The 22,177-nt window shown below is 43.9% G+C and overlaps 1 protein-coding gene across 3 annotated transcripts in view; it reads left to right on the top strand.

Moving 5' to 3' along the window:
* Positions 1 to 22,177, top strand: part of COL20A1 (collagen type XX alpha 1 chain) — a 113,492-nt gene that overhangs the window by 22,845 nt on the left and 68,470 nt on the right. For all 3 annotated transcript variants that reach the window (XM_075276998.1, XM_075276996.1, XM_075276997.1), the window contains exons 3-12: positions 10,947 to 11,057; positions 11,134 to 11,277; positions 12,929 to 13,045; positions 13,629 to 13,796; positions 13,881 to 14,036; positions 17,483 to 17,602; positions 17,679 to 17,843; positions 17,929 to 18,093; positions 18,174 to 18,346; positions 18,548 to 18,677. In XM_075276998.1, the coding sequence (XP_075133099.1) occupies positions 10,947 to 11,057; positions 11,134 to 11,277; positions 12,929 to 13,045; positions 13,629 to 13,796; positions 13,881 to 14,036; positions 17,483 to 17,602; positions 17,679 to 17,843; positions 17,929 to 18,093; positions 18,174 to 18,346; positions 18,548 to 18,677 (1,449 nt within the window). The remainder of the gene's footprint in view (positions 1 to 10,946; positions 11,058 to 11,133; positions 11,278 to 12,928; positions 13,046 to 13,628; positions 13,797 to 13,880; positions 14,037 to 17,482; positions 17,603 to 17,678; positions 17,844 to 17,928; positions 18,094 to 18,173; positions 18,347 to 18,547; positions 18,678 to 22,177) is intronic.

The raw sequence follows: 22,177 nt of genomic DNA, 5'->3' as shown, positions 1-22,177 counted from the left end.
TGGCTGCACCGTCGCTATGGTAACAGTGGCCCATTAACTAGGTGACCTCCATAACCGCTGACATGACTGTACTTTCCAAAGCTGTTGCAGTTTTTGTCCTCCCTTCATCATTCTCGTATATGTACTAGCTCCTGTGAGATGATTTGCTGATCAGTCACTGGAGAAGTCAATGAAAGGTGGTATCCTATTTATGCTCCTAGTAAATGGGTATGCAGCATCGAGGAGTACTGCTATTTTTGTCTGTTGTGCCTCCAGGTTATGTTGGTATGTCCCGTCTTCTATGTTCACTGTTATGTGTCACTGTTTGCAGTTTTTCCCTTTTACTTTTCCCACCTTCACAGTTCAAAACCCTTGCCTTGGTTCAGCCCTGGTCAATCACAGGACAGTGGGTGGGGTTGTAGGAAGACCACAGTCTTCCCAGCGACCGCTGAAAGTCAGTCTAGTGGAAAAAAGGAAAAAGGAAACTGGAAAACTAGAAAAAGGAAACTGAACTTATATTTCTTACAGCAGAGGGTTTGTTACAAATTTATACAGTCTAGATAAACCTCCATAAGTAAAATTTATAAGTGGGGCCAAATTATAGAGCTATAAATTGGACAATAGCCCAGAGGCCACCTCTGTAGGGCCTGAAAAGTGGTACATGACTGCTATTGTTAATGTTCTTTCATCTTCTATGGCATACTCCTCCCAACTCTTACCTCCCAACTTTCTTGGATTTTGAGTTTTGTCCTGGGAAGCAGGCAGTATGTCCTGTTTTTAAGGTAGAGTTGAGGGATTGGAGTGTCCCTTTGTTGGGGACACATTATAATATAAGGGGGCCAAAAGAAAGAGGCATCACACTATGTGGATCAAACCATATAAGTAGAAACCCACAGCACTCTGAATAGGTTTTACTTGCACGTTAGTATTTAATTAGTAACAGATGTAGGATCATCCCATGGCACAATAGCACAGATGTAAATCTCATTATGAATTTATATAATGTATATCATTTGCCCATCAGCAGAATGTTTTGGTCATAAATCAGACAAGAGTCAAATATGGAGAAGTAGGTAATGTGATATACCACATTAACCGACAAAACAAACTAAATGGGATTGCGCTCCCCACAGGCACTGGCATAGCTGTAGTTATGTAGAACAAACGGGACAACCAATGTCAGGGTGCTTTCACACGGAGTTTACGCTCTGCTCATTCAGACATGTAAACACGTGTCAAAGTGACCGCTGTTAAACAGAATCCCATAGACTTCAATGTGTGCCGGTCTTACGCGTGCTACACATTGAAATCAATGGGAGGCTTTTAAACCTTTTTTTTTTTTAAATAATCTTTTTTTCCCTTAGTCCTAACAGCAGCATAAGCTTCCCCTCCCTATATACAGTCATGGCCAAAAGTTTTGAGAATGATACAAATATTAATTTTTACAAAGTCTACTGCTTCAGTTTTTCTAATGGCAATTTGCATATACTCCAGAATGTTATAAAGAGTGATCAGCTTAACAGCAATTACTTGCAAAGTCAATATTTGCCTAGAAAATGAACTTTATCCCCCAAAACACATTTCAACATCATTGCAGCCCTGACTTAAAAGGACCAGCTAACATCGTTTCAGTGATTGCTCCATTAACACAGGTGTGGGTGTTGATGAGGACAGGGCTGGAGATCAATCTGTCATGATTAAGTAAGAATGACACCACTGGACACTTTAAAAGGAGGCTGGTGCTTGGCATCATTGTTTCTCTTCTGTTAACCATGGTTATCTCTAAAGAAACACGTGTAGTCATCATTGCACTGCACAAAAATGGCCTAACAGGGAAGAGCATCGCAGCTAGAAAGATTGCACCTCAGTCAACAATCTATCACATCATCAAGAACTTCAAGGAGAGAGGTTCCATTGTTGGCAAAAAGGCTCCAGGGCGCCCAAGAAAGACCAGCAAGCGCCAGGACCGTCTCTTAAAAGTGTTTCAGCTGCGGGATCAGGCTACCAGCAGTGCAGAGCTTGCTCAGGAATGGCAGCAGGCAGGTGTGAGTGCATCTGCACGCACTGTGAGGCGGAGACTCTTGGAGCAAGGCCTGGTCTCAAGGAGGGCAGCAAAGAAGCCACTTCTCTCCAGAAAAAACATCAGGGACAGACTGATATTCTGCAAAAGGTACAGGGAGTGGACTGCTGAGGACTGGGGTAAAGTCATTTTCTCTGATGAATCCCCTTTTCGATTGTTTGGGACATCTGGAAAACAGCTTATTCAGAGAAGACGAGGTGAGCGCTACCACCAGTCTTGTCTCATGCCAACTGTAAATCATCCTGAAACCATTCATGTGTGGGGTTGCTTCTCAGCCAAGGGAATCGGCTCTCTCACAGTCTTGCCTAAAAACACAGCCATGAATAAAGAATGGTACCAGAATGTCCTCCAAGATCAACTTCTCCCAACCGTCCAAGAGCAGTTTGGCGATCAACAATGCCTTTTCCAGCATGATGGAGCACCTTGCCATAAATCAGAGGTGATAACTAAACGGCTCAGGGAACAAAACATAGAGATTTTGGGTCCATGGCCTGGAAACTCCCCAGATCTTAATCCCATTGAGAACTTGTGGTCAATCATCAAGAGACGGGTGGACAAACAAAAACCTACAAACTCTGACAAAATGCAAGCATTGATTGTGCAAGAATGGACTGCTATCAGTCAGGATTTGGTCCAGAAGTTGATTGAGAGCATGCCAGGGAGAATTGCAGAGGTCCTGAAGAAGAAGGGTCAACACTGCAAATATTGATTTGCTGCATTAACTCATTCTAACTGTCAATATAAGCTTTTGTTACTCATAATATGATTGCAATTATATTTCTGTATGTGATAAAAACATCTGACAAACACACATAAATACCAGAGGACAGTAGGTCATGTGAAAATATAAGATTTGTGTCATTCTCAAAACTTTTGGCCATGACTGTATATTGCAGTACTTTTGATTACTGGTGAAGGAAATTCTTATATGTTGAATTATTTTGCAGCAATTACAGCTGGATTTGTTACATCTGTAGTTTATGTTTATGGAAGCGCCAATAACAGTGGTCTTATGGGTTTGAAAACAATCTACCGGGAGCGATGATCTCCTTAATAGTGCAAGCCCATCTAAATGTAATCATAGGTCTTTCAGGGATTCTGCCCTTCAAAAATGGGTCATTTAACCAGATCTGGTTTCCCTTCTTGTTCTGCAAGGACATAGCCGTATGTCATTGAATTTTTAAGAAGCTACATGATTTTGAACTGGGGAATCGGCTGTAACAGCTAAAGATCCTAAATAAAACAAGGCAAGGATAGTTTTCTACTTTGTATACACAGCTATGGGAGACGCCATGTTGCAGCTCCCCTCTGACCCGGCAGTCAAGTGATCACCAAGGATCAGAGACTTTTAGAGCTGTTGGGTCCTAGAGGACCCAGATCAGCTTTGCAGTTATGGAGAGGAGGCTGCATTCCTCCTGTAACAAAGGTTATATATATCAGCTCCAGTTACAGGGAAAATCAGCCCCCCACCAAAATAACCCAAAAATGTGTCTAGTCCTGAACCAGAGAAATTGGCTCGGTACAGAAGTGGTTAACAAAATAGGCCATAGATCCTCTAAAGTCCGTCTTATAATTTTATGTGATTCATTATAATTAGGAATGAAGTTATGTTGGAAGAGCGTATCAGTCTCACACCTCTTCTTAGGTTGCAGACATTCTTTGTGTTCATGATTTTGCTCTTTCACATGCTGATTTAATAAGCTTATATGGGTTAAATATGAAAATATATGCAAAATAAGTGCTGTCACTGATAAAGGTCTGAATTATGACCAAAACTTTCTACTGATGGGCAAATGGATATATAAAAATACATGATGCCGTACTGCCACGTGATGATCCTATGTCTATTACTAAGAAATACTAATGTGCAGATAAAACCTATTGAGAGTGCTGTGGATTTCGACTTACAGTCCTATGAAAAAGTTTGGGCACCCCTATTAATCTTAATCATTTTTAGTTCTAAATATTTTGGTGTTTGCAACAGCCATTTCAGTTTGATCTATCTAATAACTGATGGACACAGTAATATTTCAGGATTGAAATGAGGTTTATTGTACTAACAGAAAATGTACAATATGCATCAAACCAAAATTTGACTGGTGCAAAAGTATGGGCACCCTTATAATTTTATTGATTTGAATACTCCTAACTACTTTTTACTGACTTACTGAAGCACAAAATTGGTTTTGTAAGCTGATATATATTTGTATGCTCACACTATGTGGAGGCCACATTGTGCCATGGGGGCTATAATAAGGGAGCATTAGACTCTGTGAGGATTACAAGGGAGGACATTATAATGTGTGAGTGTTACCAATGCACCTAGCGGTTTGTCACTTTATGATTGTTAATAAATCTGTCCCACTGACTCTTGACACCATAGACTTCGCTGCAGGGTTCTTTTCTTGGTAGCAGATGTTCACACCACAGCAGAAAAGCCAGTGCAGCAGCTGAATAATAGAACATGATGTTTGTTGCAACAGGCAGTTGTCCAGATCCCGGCAATGCGGGGATCTGGACAACTACGACCACCTCCTACGAACCCATGTTGATAAGTAGAGTGTGACTGGTGTCCTCAGTTACAGGAGCCAGCTGACATTTCTGGGTCACTGTTGTGCCTCCTCTACTCAAGCGGTCCCCGTGCACAGACCTACAAGCAGTGAGCCGCACTCTTCTCCAGCAAGCTACACAAACTCCTCCACCCAGAGCAGGAACAGGCCCTTAATTAGGGCTCCCCTATCACCATGAGTGCCCGGAGCAATCCCAACCATCAATGAGTTGTCCTGTGGAAGAATAGCATACAATGTGTCCAGTAGTGCAACTCTTAGGTGCAATGCCCATTAAGAGGCATTGCAAAATCTGTCTAGTAGGAACTTACTAAAACTATGACTGATTAGTTACCTGCACCAGTTACAGTGGCACGTACTAACCAGTATCGCAACGTGCAAGTGATATACAAACACAATACAGCATGCAACCTAAGTAACAACAATATAGAACCATGATGGCAAACCTATGGCACGCGTGCCAGAGGTGGCACTCAGAGCCCTTTCTGCGGGTACCCATCTGTGGAACAGATTATACTGTGTGGGGCCAGTTTGCAGCAGATTACTGTGTGTGAAGCAAATTGTACTGTGTATTGGCCACTGTGGAGCAGATTTTACTGTGTGTGTTAGTGTGTTTTATAGCAGACCAGTGATATTATTACAGACCATCCGTAACTGTCCACAATTGTGGATCCGCACAGTATTAAGGTTAAATTGCCATGTTGGCACTTTGTGATAAATTAGTGGGTTTTGGGTTGCAGTTTGGGCACTCGGGCTATAAAAGGTTCGCCATCACTGGTATAGAATGAGCCAAGTTGTGTCACACTGTGGTTGAGTATCTGCTCTGCATATCTGCACAGCTGTATGTGCAGACCAAGGGGAAAAGAATTATCTATTTAAGGTGTGCGGGTGTCATTATACTGAGTGGAGGCTCATGGAGTATTATACTATATGGGACAATAAAGTGGCATTATACTACATTGGAATATAAAGTAACTTGATGGGATTGGGTGGGGTTTAAGGGTATGCATAGGGTTCCAGGCAGGTGCGTAACTACCGTGGTAGCAGTGGTAGTTACCGGTAGCCACAGGGCCTGGGACATTAGGGGGCCCGGCAACAGCCGCTACCGCTGCGTTTTTTTCTTAATAGGCCGTTACCGGCTGGAGTTACTCCAGCCGGTAACGGGCCCTATTTACTTACCGATCCTGGCAGAGCCGGGATTGGTAAGTGACACCGTGGGCCCCACAAAGACTATCATTATACTCGGGGGTCTTTGCAGACCCCCGAGTTTAATGATCGGAGGCCGGAGAGAGGTAAGAAACATAAAAAACACTGTTACGTACCTCTCCACGATCCGGGCAGGCTTCAGACCTAGTTGTCTGACGTCTCTGACGTCACATGAGCCCAGGCCTGCCTCCCGGGTCATGTGAGGTCTGACGTCACTGAAGAAGGACAAACAGCGGAGGACTGCAGCGGAGAACAGTGTTTTTTTTTATGTTTGTATCCCCCCGGGTCTCCGATTATTATACTCTGGGGTCTGAAAAGACCCCAGAGTATAATAATTGTTTATGGGTGTCCACAGTGAAGCATAATACTGAGTGCAGGGGCAACTATGGGACATAATACTGTGTGCAAGTGTAACACTCAGGAGGGCCAGGACTGATGTCATGGGTAGTATGTCAGATGTGGCCGGCTTGTAGAATGACCCTTGATCCCAAATGTGCACAAAGCCTTTTTGATGTCCCCGACTACCCGTCCCCACGTGGTACCTGACAATGACAACAGACAACCAGGTCTCAAGGGTAGTCATTGCTCTTTTTACTAGCAGGACGAGGTAATACAAATGTACAGATGATGGAGTAATTCTTCACATACAATACTGTGATCCCTGCAGGTAGTGTCCAGTTAAGCAGGTGATGGAGAATTGAGCAAAAATACTTTGGATAGTTTAACTAGTAGTTGCTTGAGTAGTTTAACTTGTATATACTTGTAAAGATGGCCTGTATCCACGGGGTTGGTCCTCAACAAACTGGGTACACGTATGTAGAAGAGGAAATAGGGGTGTTGACAGCGGGAGACCCTCAAGTTCTGTCAGACTAGCTATGGGCTCCTTAAGTATAGACTTATCCCAAAGACTTACTTGCAGAAGGATACGTGCAGAGTTCCCAGATGTATGGATAACAGGTCAGTATACTTTAGTACTTGCAGACTTGGGTCTTCAGAGGAAAACACTCTCTGAGGAGAATCTTGAGCACAGAGGAAGAGACATCTCTGGTTGAAGTGCACTGATGCTTGGCTAACATGTGCAACTCTGCTCCACATGTGCAGCTCTCTCTACACACACCAATCAACAGGGTTTCCAACACTCTCCAGAGAGGGCTGTAACTCAACTCCTCCTCCAGACCAATCAAGGGAGCTTGATTGGTTCTAACGGTTACCTGATCATACTGGACACTCCTTTACATTAACACACTAGGATGATGCAATCACAGACATAAATTAAAATGAAAAGTATAGGCAGGTGCAGTTCACAAAACATCCACAAGATGGTGAATTAATAGACCTCCATGTGTGCTGACTTTTGTGATCTTGTGAAGTAAATATATAGGTTAAATATATAGGAAGGAATGGGGAGATACCTCTTTACTTCATATGCAAATGTCCATACCATCTCGGTCTGCAAGGACTATTAAAGGGAATGGGACAAGCAGTATCGGGACATTACACAGGGGCCAGTATGGGGACATAATAATGTGTGCAGGGGCCACTGAGGGACATAATACTGTGTGCAGGGGCCACTGAGGGACATAATACTGTGTGCAGGGGCCACTAAGGGACATAATACTGTGTGCAGGGGCTACTATGGGACATAATACTGTTTGCAGGGACCACTAAGGGATATAATACTGTGTGCAGGGGCCACTAGGGGCATAATAGAGCGCACAGAAATGCGGAGGAGGGGGTCGGTCTAGGTCTTCGGCGTCGGTCGAGGTGGGGGTGGGGGGGCATGTAAAGCCATGGAGCTCCGCCATTCCTAGTTACACTACTGGTTACATTTATCATATGCAAATTTACCGGTTATGTCGGTTATGTTTGAGAAAGGGGCAAGGCTCTGAAATTTTGCTGGGCGTGTTTTTTTTATGAAGGCCTCCTGCAACATGGAGTGTTCATACTGCTGTATGAACTATGTTATGGACATTGTGGGATTATGCATGAGGTCTAGTACAAGACAACAGGGGACGCACATATTCAAGTTAGGCCGGGGCCCCACGTGGAGTTGTACAGTGCAGGCAAAGTGGAAGGGATTCATTCGAATCCCATGCCCACTTTGTGGAAGAAATCGCAGCGCAGACACGCTGTGATTTGCAAAGCCGTTGCAGCTTTGCAAATCGCAGCATGTCAATTATATCTACGGAAATGCCGGCGGCTTTCCCATAGATCATTGTAACAGAAAGTCTGCGGAGGAAAACTCCGCAAACTTTCTGTTGAAAGCGCTGCGGAAAGAACCGCAGAGAGTTCACGCCGCGCTTCTTTCTGCAGTGCTTTAGGGCTGCGATTACGGCCCGTGGAGCCTAAGGGTTGGTTCACACTACCGCTTGTATTCTGTCCGCAAGGAGTCCGCATGGAGACTCCCCCAAACAGAATACCAACGCTAATGCAAGCGCTGTGCAGTTAAGCACACGGAGCCCATTATAGTCTATGGGGTCCATGTGCTTTGCAAGCACATCGTTTGCAATTGCGATTGCATTCCGTCCGGGGAAATCTCCATGCGGACTCCTTGCGGACGGAATACAAGCGGTAGTGTGAACCAACCCTTAGCCTAATTTAGATTTATAATGAGCAAGTTGTCTATATTTTTTTTCCGGCTATTTTTGTGAATTGGACCATTCAGACTGCAAGCACAGATCTTGAAAATTGTGAGGCCGTACATTTTCATTTAGATGGAGCCATTACATTGAACAGTATGAACAACGTAAACATATATGATAATCTTTGAACAAGGAGCACTTACACAATACATTTCAGTGGATCGGATCTGCCATACCACATGTAACCTGTAGATATGTGTGGGGCTTATTGTGGAGCTTCCATGTTTTCTAATCCTGAAAATCCCTTTAAGAACCATGGAAAGAATAATTCCCATTGCAGATGTTGCACGACTCAATCACATGGATCACGTTTATTTATAAAAGTTTTAATTTCCCTCATTATTAATATACCATCATTGGTTGTTGTCACTGCTGATGGTGGAACATTTGCCAATTTGACGCTAGTTACAGCCAATTATAACACCGACTGATGGTAATTGAAACTGATTATTCCATTTTATAATACAAATTGCGATAAAAGTTCAATCTGCTGAAAATAGAGCCATTCCATTCCCAGTGTCGTGGATTTGTGCATTCATTAAAGTCTTGACAAGTAGGATAACATTTCTTGCTGCAGCAAATGTTGGGTGAACAGAGACCGAGCACAGCTTGTGTATTCCCTTAAATGCGTACTGTATTTTCACCAAATTTCTCTGTCCACTTATCAGGCCCATTGATCCTTAGCCCCCACTTCCTAAATTAATCACTCACTTTGATTTCATTGTTAAAGCCATCTTTAGAAACTAAATGGATTATCAATTTACTTACGAAATCAGATTTTATACAGAAGTCTATGGACAGGGGGAAGAGGCAGCAGTTTCAACTTTTCATGCCTAACATAAGTGAAAGTCGCGTAGTACAGATATTGTAATATAGCCGATTTCATGCAATGTTTCAAGCATATGCAGGGCCATTGTTAATGCCTTAGTTTCTAGACATGAAGTGTGGCAGCTGGAGCAAGGTTCCACATGGGCTTTTTTTTAAAGGCAGAGCCTGAGACTGTATACTGCAGGGGTAGGGAACCTTTGGCTCTCCAGCTGCTGTGAAACTACAACTCCCAACATGCTCCATTCACTTCCATGGGAGTTCCCAGAACAGCAGAGCCAGTATGCATGCTGGGAGTTGTAGTTTTGCAACAGCTGGAGAGCCGTACGTTCCCTACCCCTGGTATACAGTGTCCTAAAGGGTTTTTTTGGCGAGACAAACCCTTTCAGGATCCATTATCCATCATGAAGAAAACTATAGCAAGTAGAAGAAAAAAAAAAAATAAAAAAAAAATAAAAAAAAAAAAATATATATATATATATATATATATATATATATATATATATATATATATTAAATATTATTTGCATAAATGTATTTAAAACATATTTTCACTTTAGCTTCGCCATAAAAAAGTATGTATAATTGGTAAAATAATATAAGGAAAAAAAAGTCTTGGGTCACAGATGCGATCTTCAGAAAGGCCAGTAGGTGTCACCCTGACATAAACCTCACTTCTAAGTGTCTAAGGGTGAATTCACACTGAGTAAACGCTAGCTTATTCTGAACGTAAAACACGTTCAGAATAAGCGGCGTCTAAAGCAGCTCCATTCATTTCTATGGGAGCAGGGATACGAGCGCTCCCCATAGAAATGAATGGTCTGCTTCTTTCACTCCGTGCAGTCCCATTGAAGTGAATGGGGAGTGCCGGCGTGTACGCTCCGGCATGAGCAGAGCTTGCCGTATACGCCGGCACTCCCCATTCACTTCAATGGGACTGCACGGAGTGAAAGAAGCAGACCATTCATTTCTATGGGGAGCGCTCGTATCCCCGCTCCCATAGAAATGAATGGAGCTGCTTTAGACGCCGCTTATTCTGAACGTGTTTTACGTTCAGAATAAGCTAGCGTTTACTCAGTGTGAATTCACCCTTATATGTTCTCATATAGCTTGCACTTAGGGATGGGATATGGTGGGGGGCCAATATATGGGTGATGCCAAGGCTTGGTGCTGGAGGGGCACTTTTGCAATATGCAAAGGCACCAGCATTATAATTAATGGGGGATTCTGTGTTTGTGTGAGTATGGGGAGGGGTGGGGGGGCAGAGTCGGTGGAGGGTTATGTTACAGATTTTGGTCTGGGGCCCAGAAGCTTCAAGCTACAGAATACACACAATATATAATACCCATGATATAATTTGGTCTCTGTATTTTCTGCAGTTTATTTAGTGGATTATCCACTTTAGACAGTTCCCTTTTGATACCAGGGTCTTCTACTGGTAAACTGGGGTCCTGTTTCTAAAGACTCCCATATGCCATCAATAGTTGTCAGCGGAAAGCTTGTTCATCTGACTATTGCTCCTCCTTGAACCCCCTTTGTAAAAGGATTTAAAACTCAGTTTGACTAAGTGTGACATAAGACTCAGTTTGAGTAAGTGTGAGTTTAAACTCCAGTTACTATTTACATACTTCTTGTTCCCTCTCAAAGGTCCTGGGAGATTAAGACTTTTAGTTCTTGCTGAAGATCGACTACAGATGAAATGGAGGGAGGCAGAAGGACTCAGCAATGGCTACAAGGTCCTAGTTAAGCCTTTGACAGGTGGGATCATGACACCTAATGGAATCCTAACTATTATCTCTTGTCAACAAGACTAAGACCTTCTCTTTGATTTCAGGGGACCCAGAGCAGGAGGTAATGCTAAAAACCAAGACCCCCAAAGTAACAGTAGGTGGTCTGGACCCTGGGAAGGAATACATTCTTCAGATACATGTGATCCAGGGGAAGAATGACACTCTCATAGCCAAAAAAAGATTTATTAGTAAGTAGTCTGTTGTGTGAAATTAAAGGGGGGAATCCACACAAAAGGTAGGCCATTAACGACATCCAAAAGTGCATTTTAGGCTAGCCCACGTTTTTTGTTTAGATTTTGCAGAATGAACGGCAATTATCAAAGAAGCGTTTCCACTTCTGTTGAATCCACTTTTGGCTTTGCCACAAAACACAGAAACACCCCAATTTTCTGCAACGTGGGGCGTTAGGGCCAGTTCACACGGAGTTAACACGCTCGCATTCTGGCACGTATACAAGTGTCAGAATGTGAGCGCTCAAAACAGATCCCATTCATTTCAATGGGTCCTTACGGGCGTATAACGCGCATAATTTTGCGGCGGATCTGTTTTGAGCGCTCACATTCTGACACGTGTATACGTGCCAGAATGCGCACGCGTTAACCCCGTGTGAACTGGCCCTTAATCTAAAGGAGTTTTACAGAATTAGACTGCTATCTTCCACAAACAGCACCGCACCTTTTCTTTTGTCATGTCTATTATTGCAAATCAGTCCCACTGAGGTGAATGGGGCTGAGATGCAATACCTCAAACAACCTGTGGACGGGTGTGACACAGTTTTCGGAAGCAGCATTATTATTATTTTTTTTTAAGTGTAGATTGTAAACCCCATATGTCTTTGGAGTATTGGAGGAAATCCACGCAAACACGGGGAGAACATACACACTCCTTGCAGGGCTAACCACTGCAGGGCTAACCACTGAGCCACCGTGTTGCCCCAAGGGCAGCATTATTTTTTTTAATCCTGTACAGCCTGAATAAAAATCTGTTAAGGCTAAAGCTCCATGTAGCAAAACACAGCTAATAAACGCAGCAGGAAAAATGCATTGCATTTTTCTTTTCCTTATTAAATATATAGTGAAAATGCTTGTGATGTAGCAGCCACTTTCACAGCAACTAAAAATGCAGTATATTTGTAGCAGAGGGCAAAAAATGCAAGTCCCATCTACACATTACAGAAAAATACGTGCAGCAGAAATGCTGCAATTTCCAAAACTACTGCGGTTTAGGAAATTCCAGCATGTCAACTATACCTATGCAAACGCTGGTAGTTTCCCTATGGATATAATGGAAGCAGAGTCCACAGAGGAAAACTCTGCACACTTTCTGTGGATAATGCTGAAGGAATAACTGTGATGTGTTGCCGCTGTGGTTTTTCTCACAAGGCTTTTTATCTGAGGTTCACTACATTGGGTCTTAGCCTAAAGGTATTTTTCCATCTCAGGATTTCAGTTTCCCTCCTACTCTCCTCCACTTCCTGGTGTTTAATCCAGCAGTCCTTGTTGTAAAGTGCACAGTTAACTCTGAATTTACAGAGATAACAGAGATCGATAACACCGATCAAGAAGCTTTTCTAGCACTTATCAGCAACTGTGAGCCAGAGACAGACAGACAGACAGGCTATAAGTGGCAGGAGTAGGGCCCAGGAGACTGGCAGAGGGAGAAAGATAGATAAAGCAGGTAAACACTTCAGTTAGCTTAAGATATAAGTTTGCTATGTTCCTTAAGATTGGGAATACCCCTTTAATGGGGAAATAATATGCATTAAGTTGTGGATATGAGTTTTGGTGTATGAGTATGTTTATAATGGATTGTGTCATTCTGTCCATGCTATGACTGTAGTAGATGACTTGAAAGCTCAAATGAAGAACGATAAGAAGAAACTGGAAATAAGCACAACTCCGAGGCCCCCCGAGATGCAAGCGTCAGCTCCTGTGGAAAGCAGCACATCTGAGCCAGGTCTGCAGTGCAGTCACAGAATAAGTTTATACTTTTCTCTAATCCTTCTTTTCCTGTTCTTTGTTTTCTTTTTCCACTCTGTTCTTCTCCACTTATATATTCTCTTCTCTTCCCTTCTCTTATGTGTTCCCCTCACTCCTCTATTCTTCTTCTATCTTCTTTTACCCTCTTCTGTATTTTCTCCCCTTTTATCATCTGTCTCTCCTCTCTTTTTTTCATATACTTTCTTCTCCTCTCTTCTTTTCTTAATTTTTTCCAATACTCATTTCTTCTTACTATCTTATTCTCTATTCTGTGCTTTTTTCTTCACCTCTTCCCCAATATCTTCTTGTCATTCCCATTTTCTCTCCCCTTTCTTACCTCTCTTGTTTTCTCTTCTCCTTTCCTTCTTTGATCTTCCATTGTCTTCTGTTGTCTCACCTCCACTTCTACTTATTTCATCTCTTTTCTTTTTCATTCTGCTTTTCCCTTTTTTTTATCTCACTTTTCTTCCATTCCATATTTTTTATTCATACACTGTAATGATATCACATGGCTTAAAACCTATAGATATGTGTAGAAAGCAGAACTTGTTTCTTTCTAGACAGGGCTACAGAAAGTGACCTTACAAGTGCCAAACCACATGGACCTGATATAAAGAGATATAGTAGTCAAAATGCAACTATGGCAACTATGGTTCCAAAACCTACTCAGAAGATTTCCTTCAAGATGGAAAGAGATGCTCCTGCTACAGCTGGTACTCCACGAAGAGGTGATGAGTCCTCCACTTCCTGATAGTCAGATAAAGATCATTACCTGTCCCGGAATAAATTGTTCTCTCTGTCTGTCTCTGCAGGATTCTTGCACCAGTGTGACACTGCGCTCGAGTGGGACATCATATTATTAGTAGACAGTTCTTGGAGTGTAGGACGCACTAACTTCAGGCTCGTGAAAAACTTTCTTTGGGGAATACTTAGTCCTCTCCACATTTCCAGGGACAAGATTCGCATTGGTACTGTGACTCTTATGTGACCCTAGGGGATAAATAGTATCAATTAACATAGTTTGAGACAATATAGCATATTGATAAGGGACTTGAGTATAGTAGTTGGTGAAAAGCATGTATAGGGAAAGAACCTCTAATACTCTGCTTAGAGATGTAGTAGTGACTCACAAATGGTACCACTGGTCCTTTTACTTGTACTTGTTATTCTCTGACCCCTCTATAACTTTCATACCTGGTACAGGAGTAGTAACACTGTATCATATAGTACTTTATCCATGTGAGTTAAAGAAGAGTAAAAGAGGTGTAGAAATTGTGAATAACTGTCAGAGATACTTCATGATTTGGGGCTGGAAATAAAAACATTGTCATGGAAAGATGCTGAATCCGATCTTTGTCAAGTTCTGGATTCCCTTTCCTATGTATGAATGCAAAAATATGTAATACTGTGACTGAAGGTTTCCCTTTAAAGAAACAGTCAGACAATAGATTAGTTAAACAGAAGAGCATACGATACAGGGACCTACTAGACTTCTGCTTTGGCTATTACTCCCAAATTATGCCTTAGGTTTATTTGAAAACCATGCATTTATGTAAAGGGAGCTGTCTTCCAAAAGGTGGCGCTAGAAGCAAGTCCTCTTTTCCACCAATGAGGTCTTATTTGCATTTTCCTTACACAGACCTTGGAAACTGTGTTGCCTTCACAATGAACTTGTCACAATTAAATGCCAATTCACAATGTGACTTAACACAACTTTTGTTCTTTAAAGCGTAACTGAACTTTCTAACAACTTTGATATTCTGACATTTGGGCCATTAATAAATTCTGTAATATACTTTATTAATAGATTTTAGCTCCTTTCTGTGAAATCCTGCATTTCTTTCATCTTTCCCTTGCTTCTCTTTTGAGAGTTGTATTGTGCTTCTTATGGTAAGGGGGAGATAGGGTCACTTCAAACACATGTTATACTAGCTATAACCTGCGACTTCGTCGGTGGCCCTCTGATGCCTGCGCAAACCACCTGCAGCGCGGGCTGTGGGCCCCAATGCCCCTCTACTTGTGGCCAGAGCGGGCCTGCCCCCAGTATCTTTTCCCCCCCATCTCAGCCCCCAGTATGTTGTCCCCCCATCTCTGCCCCCAGTATGTTGTCCCCCCTATCTCTGCCCCCAGTATCTCCCCCCCATCTCTGCCCCCAGTTTCTTCCCCCCATCTCTGCCCCCATCTTCATGTCCCCCCATCTCTGACTCCAGATTCATGTCCCCCATCTCTGCCTCCAGATTCATGTCCCCCCATCTCTTCCCCCAAATTCATGTCCCCCCCATCTCTTCCCCCAGATTCATCTCCCCCCATCTCTGCCCCCAGTATCTTGTCCCCCCATCTCTGCCCCAGTATCTTTTCCCCCATCTCTTCCCCCAGTATCTTGTCCCCCCATCTCTGCCCCCCAGTATCTTGTCCCCCATCTCTGCCCCCAGCTTCATGCCCCCCCTTCTCTGCCCCCAGTTCACTTCATGTGCCCCCAGTGTCTTGCCCCCCCATCTCTGCCCCCCAGTCTCATGTTCCCCCATGTGAGTGACCCACATTTAAAGTAGCCTATTGCACTTTCGTGGGAAATATGTAGGTGTGTGTGAAATCTCCCCAAAATCCATTCAGCCGTTTTGCTGTGATTGAGGAACAAACATCCAGACATCCAAACATCCAAACACACAAACCCACAAACTCACAAACATTCACCTTTATAATATTAATAGGATGTTATATGTTATATCTTTGGGTAAAAGGGAGTTTCTGGTATTGTATAAAAGAGAAGATTTTCATTCTTAGCTCTATCTTTAAAGATTTAATCAGTTGAAAACATTGTCGGGATTGATAACAGTTGCAGCTTTATATAAATATACATTTTTATAATGTCTGAGATATAACAGTTTGAAGTAACCCTTTCCCACCCATATTGTCCCTGCCTTACACACAAGCCCATACACGCTACACAATAAGAAGCAAGGTACAGCTCTTACGCTCGGTTTACACTTTCATTCTGGTTTCCATTCGTGGAGTCGTGGAGGACTTTTTTCTCACCATTTTTTAAGCAGATCCAGGGACGGAAACCCTGAATGGAGACAGGGCGAAGGTGTGAACCTTTCCTGAATAAAGAAGGAAGGACAAGAATATAAAAATGCTGGATTTCATAGAAAAATCCAAAATTATATTACAAAATTTTATTAATCAAACAAATAGTGGGAAAAGTTGTTCAAAAGTTTAGTTATGTTTTCAAAAATAGGAGCAATACTTTACAAACAGGTACAGTAGCTCAACCTCCCTCTCTTACAATTTAGTTTAGTACATGACAAGATTGAACCATTCAGGCAAAGCCCCAGGCTTCTGGGTAGCCAATCTCTTACTATTATGCTGGATTCAGATCCCACGTCCCTCCAGGTCCCAAATGTAGACTTCTCCAAGGTTGAAGCCTCTGTCAACCCTGTCTTCCATGGCTTCTCTTTGGACTCATGTCTCTCAGCTGATTACTCCTAGGGCTGACACCATGGTCATCCCAGGCTGCTTCTGCAACATCCTGAACAAGGCTCTGCAATCTTTCCCTTCCTAAGGCTAGACTATCCTTCCCCACAACCCTAAAGCAAAAAAAGATTCTTGTTGTCAACTCACGATCTGCTTCCCAGTCCATATGAGGTAATACCATGATGGCACTTCTTGCCTATCAGTTGCTAAAGAGCATACCCAGTAGCCCTATTTGCATTATCTCCACAGGATCCTTTTCAGTCATTCTGGCCTTCAGTTGACCACCTCTCTCTTATGACAAACAAGACACTCCAGCCTCCAGTTTACTGACAATCTTCAATGAACAAGTTCACTGTCATGATCATGATGGACAACCAGGTCCAGTTTACAGTTCTGGGGTTTACACTAACACTAGAACGTCCTCCTGTTAGCTGACCACAACCATGGGCATGGTGGTGCCACTAAGTTTTGTAGCCTACCAGTTTAACGAACATATACAGTACATGCATGGCACATGAAAACCATCATAAAATAGCATACTTACATATATTACATACCCTGGTATAACTGTAGGAGTCGCAATGGTCGCAGCTGTGGCACAAAATGACTACTATATGGGAAGCACTGACAGGAGATGGGAATGATGGGAAGCTTGTATGTACAAACATGTTGTGAGCAAGTTTTCATGGAGACCTGGGCCCCGATAGTGAAGGAAAGGAAAATGTAAATGTTTCTAAAATGCATGGACACAGCCAATGGATGTGAAGAGAAGTTGTGCAGAAGCTCCCAAGCTAAGCTTTTTCAAGAGAACCTATGAGACTTTAGTTACGTCCCTGAGTAGTTCACCTTTAATTTGCAATTATAGGTCCCCATATTTTGATATATAATATTACCAAATTTATGTACCAATGTTTTTATGTGTAATAATTGATCCCCATCTTAGGTCTTTCTCAGTACAGCAGAGAGCCACAGACAGAATGGGACCTGAATACTTATTCTTCCAAAGCTGAAGTCTTAGATGCTATAAAAAGAGTTAAATACAAAGGAGGAAACACATTTACTGGTATGTAATGGGATACTTCTTGTGATTCTACCATAGTCCTTCACCATTCTAACTTGTATGATTGGTGTATGACTAGGTATGGCACTCATCCATGTCTTGGAGGAAAATCTCAGAGCAGCCTCAGGGGCCCGCTCATTGGCAGGGAAGGTGTTAATCCTATTGACAGATGGGAAGTCACAAGATGATGCAATCAGTGTTTCAAAAAGTCTCAAAGAATCCGGAATCTACATATTTGCCATTGGTAAGTATATCCTGAGGCCTTCTAATCCCCTGTGTTTTGTCATGTGACCACTATAGATGTTTATCTGGCCACTTTGAATTTGCAGGGGTTAAGAATGCAGATGAGTCTGAGCTAAAAGAAATAGCCTCAGAGCCTACGGAGCTGACTCTGCATATGGTACCTGACTTCCCAATGCTTAGCTCCTTAGTGGGAGATGTGTCTCGAGCCCTCTGCATGAGGCTAAAGGAGAAAAAGAGGGAAGCAGATTTTGGTAAGGCATCAGGGATTGGGACTCAAGCTTGATACTAACGTTGGTTTGGCTTCTAAGTGATACCTGTGGTTCTCGTACAGGGTCCTGGAATGTTGTAGGACCAGGGTCATATGACCCTCATCCTAGCCCTACGCATCTTGTAGTCTCAGATGTAACAGCTAAGAACATGCGAATCTCTTGGACGCCGCCACAACAACCCGTCAGGAAGTACCGTATAGTTTACTATCCATCACGAGGAGGGACCCCTCAAGAGGTGTGGTATTGTTTTTTCTATTGCTTGGCTCAACTCCATTAATTCCCTATGAACATGTCTATGTCATCGCTTTACCTAGAGTTGTCCTATACTGGTCTACTCTTAATATTCCACCCTTTCACTTGGCGATCTATCTCATGTTCTGTCATAGCCCTTACTCTATTACAGAATACCCTCTTTCATCTGACCATTTATTTGCAGGTAGTACTAGATGGAGACTCTTCCTCTGCTGTTCTGATGAACTTGACCTCTCGCACGGACTACCTGGTGTCAGTGTTCCCCATCTATGTCAGCGGTGTGGGTGCAGGACTTCGTGGAATCACCTCAACCTGTGGGTTCCCATTAAACAAAATAACTACAATATTTTTTCCCTATTGTCTTAGTTGTTACTTATCTATAAGCTGAGTCGGCAAGGCTTAAGACAAGTCTGTGTAATAGTCAGTGTCAGTCTATTGTGTAGCACATAGAGATTCCTATGGCCATTTCCCACAAGATCATGTACCAAATGTTTAACCAGACAAGATGTTAGGTGTTTACTAGCAGCCCAAGTATAAAAGGAGTAAGGGACTGTAAGAAGAAGTATAACTATTAGAGATGAGCGAACACTAAAATGTTCGAGGTTCGAAATTCGAATCGAACAGCCGCTCACTGTTCGTGTGTTCGAACGGGTTTCGAACCCCATTATAGTCTATGGGGAACATATACTCGTTAAGGGGGAAACCCAAATCCGTGTCTGGAGGGTCACCAAGTCCACTATGACACCCCAGGAAATGATGCCAACACCTCTGGAATGACACTGGGACAGCAGGGGAAGCATGTCTGGGGGCATCTAACACCCCAAAGACCCTCTATTACCCCACTATCACAGCCTAACAACTACACACTTTCCACATTCCAAAAAACCTCTATCAAAGTGGGAAAATACCTGGAAACCTTCTTTACTCCCCAAATGGATGGACACAAACCCCAATTTAAGCTCAACAAACAGTAACAACCACCCCTTTAAATCACGTTCCCCATGACAACCACAGATGGAATAGACAATGGGAAATCCAAAAGCCCTCACCCTTAACTGTCATTTTGAGTGTGTGTATGTGTGTGTGTGTGTGTGATGTGGTAAGACCTTCCAAAATTCACTTTTCTAGCCCTTAACATGAGCCCTTCCAAACAAAGTTACAGGACCGTAAGCTGAGCTACCAGCAGAGATTGAGGCCCTTGGCATGAGTAGAGCCTTGCACCAGCAGTGTTTTTGGCACTTAGGGTGAGTTGAGCCTTGTACCAGCGTGTGTCCCTTAACATCAGGCGGGCCCTAAGTTCTGCGCTTTGCACAAAAGTTCCACATTAACTAGGCTGAATGGTACAAACATTAGTAGGCCCAAGAACCAGGAACAGGTCTTGCAATGGCTGTCGGATAACGCTTAAAGCACATTGTCCACCAGCCAGTCAGCCTCTACCTCCTCTTACCCAACAGTCTTGTCCTCCTTCCACCCAAAATTCCCAATCTTCCCAGAACAATAACCCCAACTGTCCCTGCTCCCCAGAGCTGTTCTCCCTTCCTTTGACTGTACCACAACCTGCCCCTCCATTTCGCGATTCCACGGACCTAACAGACGAGTATCTGTGTCCAGATGCTCAAACACTAGAGTCTCCTCCATCTCCGGTTGATTTGGTGGCGGATGACCAGCAACCCACCCTCATCGACGACGATGAGACGCAGTTGCTGTCAGGGCAGCCAGTTGACATGCGCATTGTGCAGGAGGAGGAGGCGAGACAGGAGTTGGAAGAGGAGGTGGTGGACGACGAGGACACCGACCCCACCTGGACAAGGCGGATATCAAGCTGGGAAAGTAGTGTGGATGTTGAGGCAGGTGCAGCACCAAAAAGGGTAGCTAGAAGCAGAGACATGTCCAGAGGCAGAGGTCAGCTGCTTTGCCGAAGCCAGGCCAGACCCGGAATGTCCGAAGATGTTCCCTTTTGTACCCAGCCCAGAAAAACTCCCCCATTGAGGGCACGTTTCTTGAAGGTGTAAAGTTTTTTCAAGGAATGCGCCGAGGACAGATATAGTGTCGTCTACACAATTTGCCTCTCGAAATCGAGTAGGGGCCCTGAGAAGAGAAACCTGTCCACCACTTCAATGCACCGACATTTGGAATCCAAGCACTGGAATCAGTGGCAGGCAGCAACGGCAGGACAAACGTCGCCTGCCGTTCATGCCACTGCCTCTGCTCACAGTGCTGGCGATGCACTCCAGAGGACGAGCCAGGACATCACTTCATCTGCCTCCGCCACTTTGTTGACTTCTCCCTCATCCTCCCCTGTTTCTGTCTTATCTCCTTCTCCTGCACCATCAAAGGCACCATCAGGCGCTTCTTTACAACAACCCACCATCTCTCAGACATTGGAGCGCCGGCAGAAATACACCGCTAACCACCCACCCACGCAAGCCTAGAACGCCAACATCGCTAAACTGCTGGCCCAGGAGATGTTGGCGTTCCGGCTTGTTGAAACTCCCGCCTTCCCGGACCTGATGGCAACTGTGGCACCTCACTATGCCGTCCCTAGCCGTCACAACTTCTCCCGGTGTGGCGTCCCCGCCTTGCACCAGCACATGTCACTCAACATCAGGTGGGCCCTTAGTTCCGCGCTTTGCTGCAAGGTCCACTTGACCACCGACACTTGGACAAGCGCCTGTGGTCAGGGATGCTGCTTATCTTTAAGGACAGGCAGGGTGAATGTGGTGGAGTCTGGTCCCGGGGTGCAAACTGAGGTACCCTATCTCCTCTCCCAGGCCAAAATTCATGGAAGGAGTAGACTGAAACCCTACGACGCTGCAACCTCCACCCCAGCTACTAGCGGCAAACGCTAAAACACTGGTGTGGGGAGACGTCAGCAGGCGGTGCTGAAGCTCATCAGCTTGGGGGACAGACAGCACAGTACCTCCGAGGTCAGGGATCCCATCCTGGCTGAGATGGCATTTTTTTTTCCCTGCTACACCTGGGGCCTGGCATTTTTGCGCCTGTGATAATGGCTGGAACCTGGTAGCAGATCTGGAGCTTGCCAGACTCAAACACGGTCCACGCATGGCCCACGTTTTTCAACTTGTTGGTGCCATGTTTCTTTGAATTGTGCCTGATATACAGGTCAAAGTGGGGCCATTTTCGTAAGTGAGAACTAGCCTCTGCTAGGCAGAAAACATTCAGAGCACACTCCTCTCATCTTCACACCGTTGGCTGGCGGAGGAAGACGAGGGGGTTGGAGTGGCATCTGATGTCCCTGTCCCACACGAGGCTAGAGGGTGCACTTCAGTGCATCCCATTGCTTCACCACAAATGGTGTGAAGGGGAGTGGAAAATGGAGGAAATGGAGAGTGACCCTTACAGTTGGGGCCAGCAAAGGCATGCCAAGTAACACACTGGCACACATGGCTGACTTCATCTTGGGTTGCTTTTCAACAAATATTTCACATCATGAAGAACAAATAATACTGGATTTTTACAAGCCTCGAACCCCGGTCTAGGTCTAATGTCTGTTCCTTTCTTATATTAGGGGAGAGGGAAAAAAAATTACTTCAGTGATACGTTTAGCGTACATAGACTGACTATTAATGTGTATCCCACTTAGTGTTGTTAGGGTTACACACCGTCACAACCTGGCTAAAGCTTCTATAGCTGTTAATAAAGTCAACATAACTTTACGGTATCCAAAAAGACAGCTGGTACCGACAGAGAGCAAGACAAATGTCAACCAAAGCTGTGAGCTCTGAACACCCAGAGTGACTTTGGCGTCATCATCATTATAAGGGAGCGGGTGGTAATAAATAACTTGGCAGTG

Source organism: Leptodactylus fuscus, chromosome 6 (assembly GCF_031893055.1).
Source record: "Leptodactylus fuscus isolate aLepFus1 chromosome 6, aLepFus1.hap2, whole genome shotgun sequence".
Lineage (NCBI taxonomy): Eukaryota > Metazoa > Chordata > Amphibia > Anura > Leptodactylidae > Leptodactylus > Leptodactylus fuscus.
The sequence above is the reverse complement of the archived record's forward strand: the minus strand, read 5'-3'. Positions and strand labels throughout refer to the sequence as shown.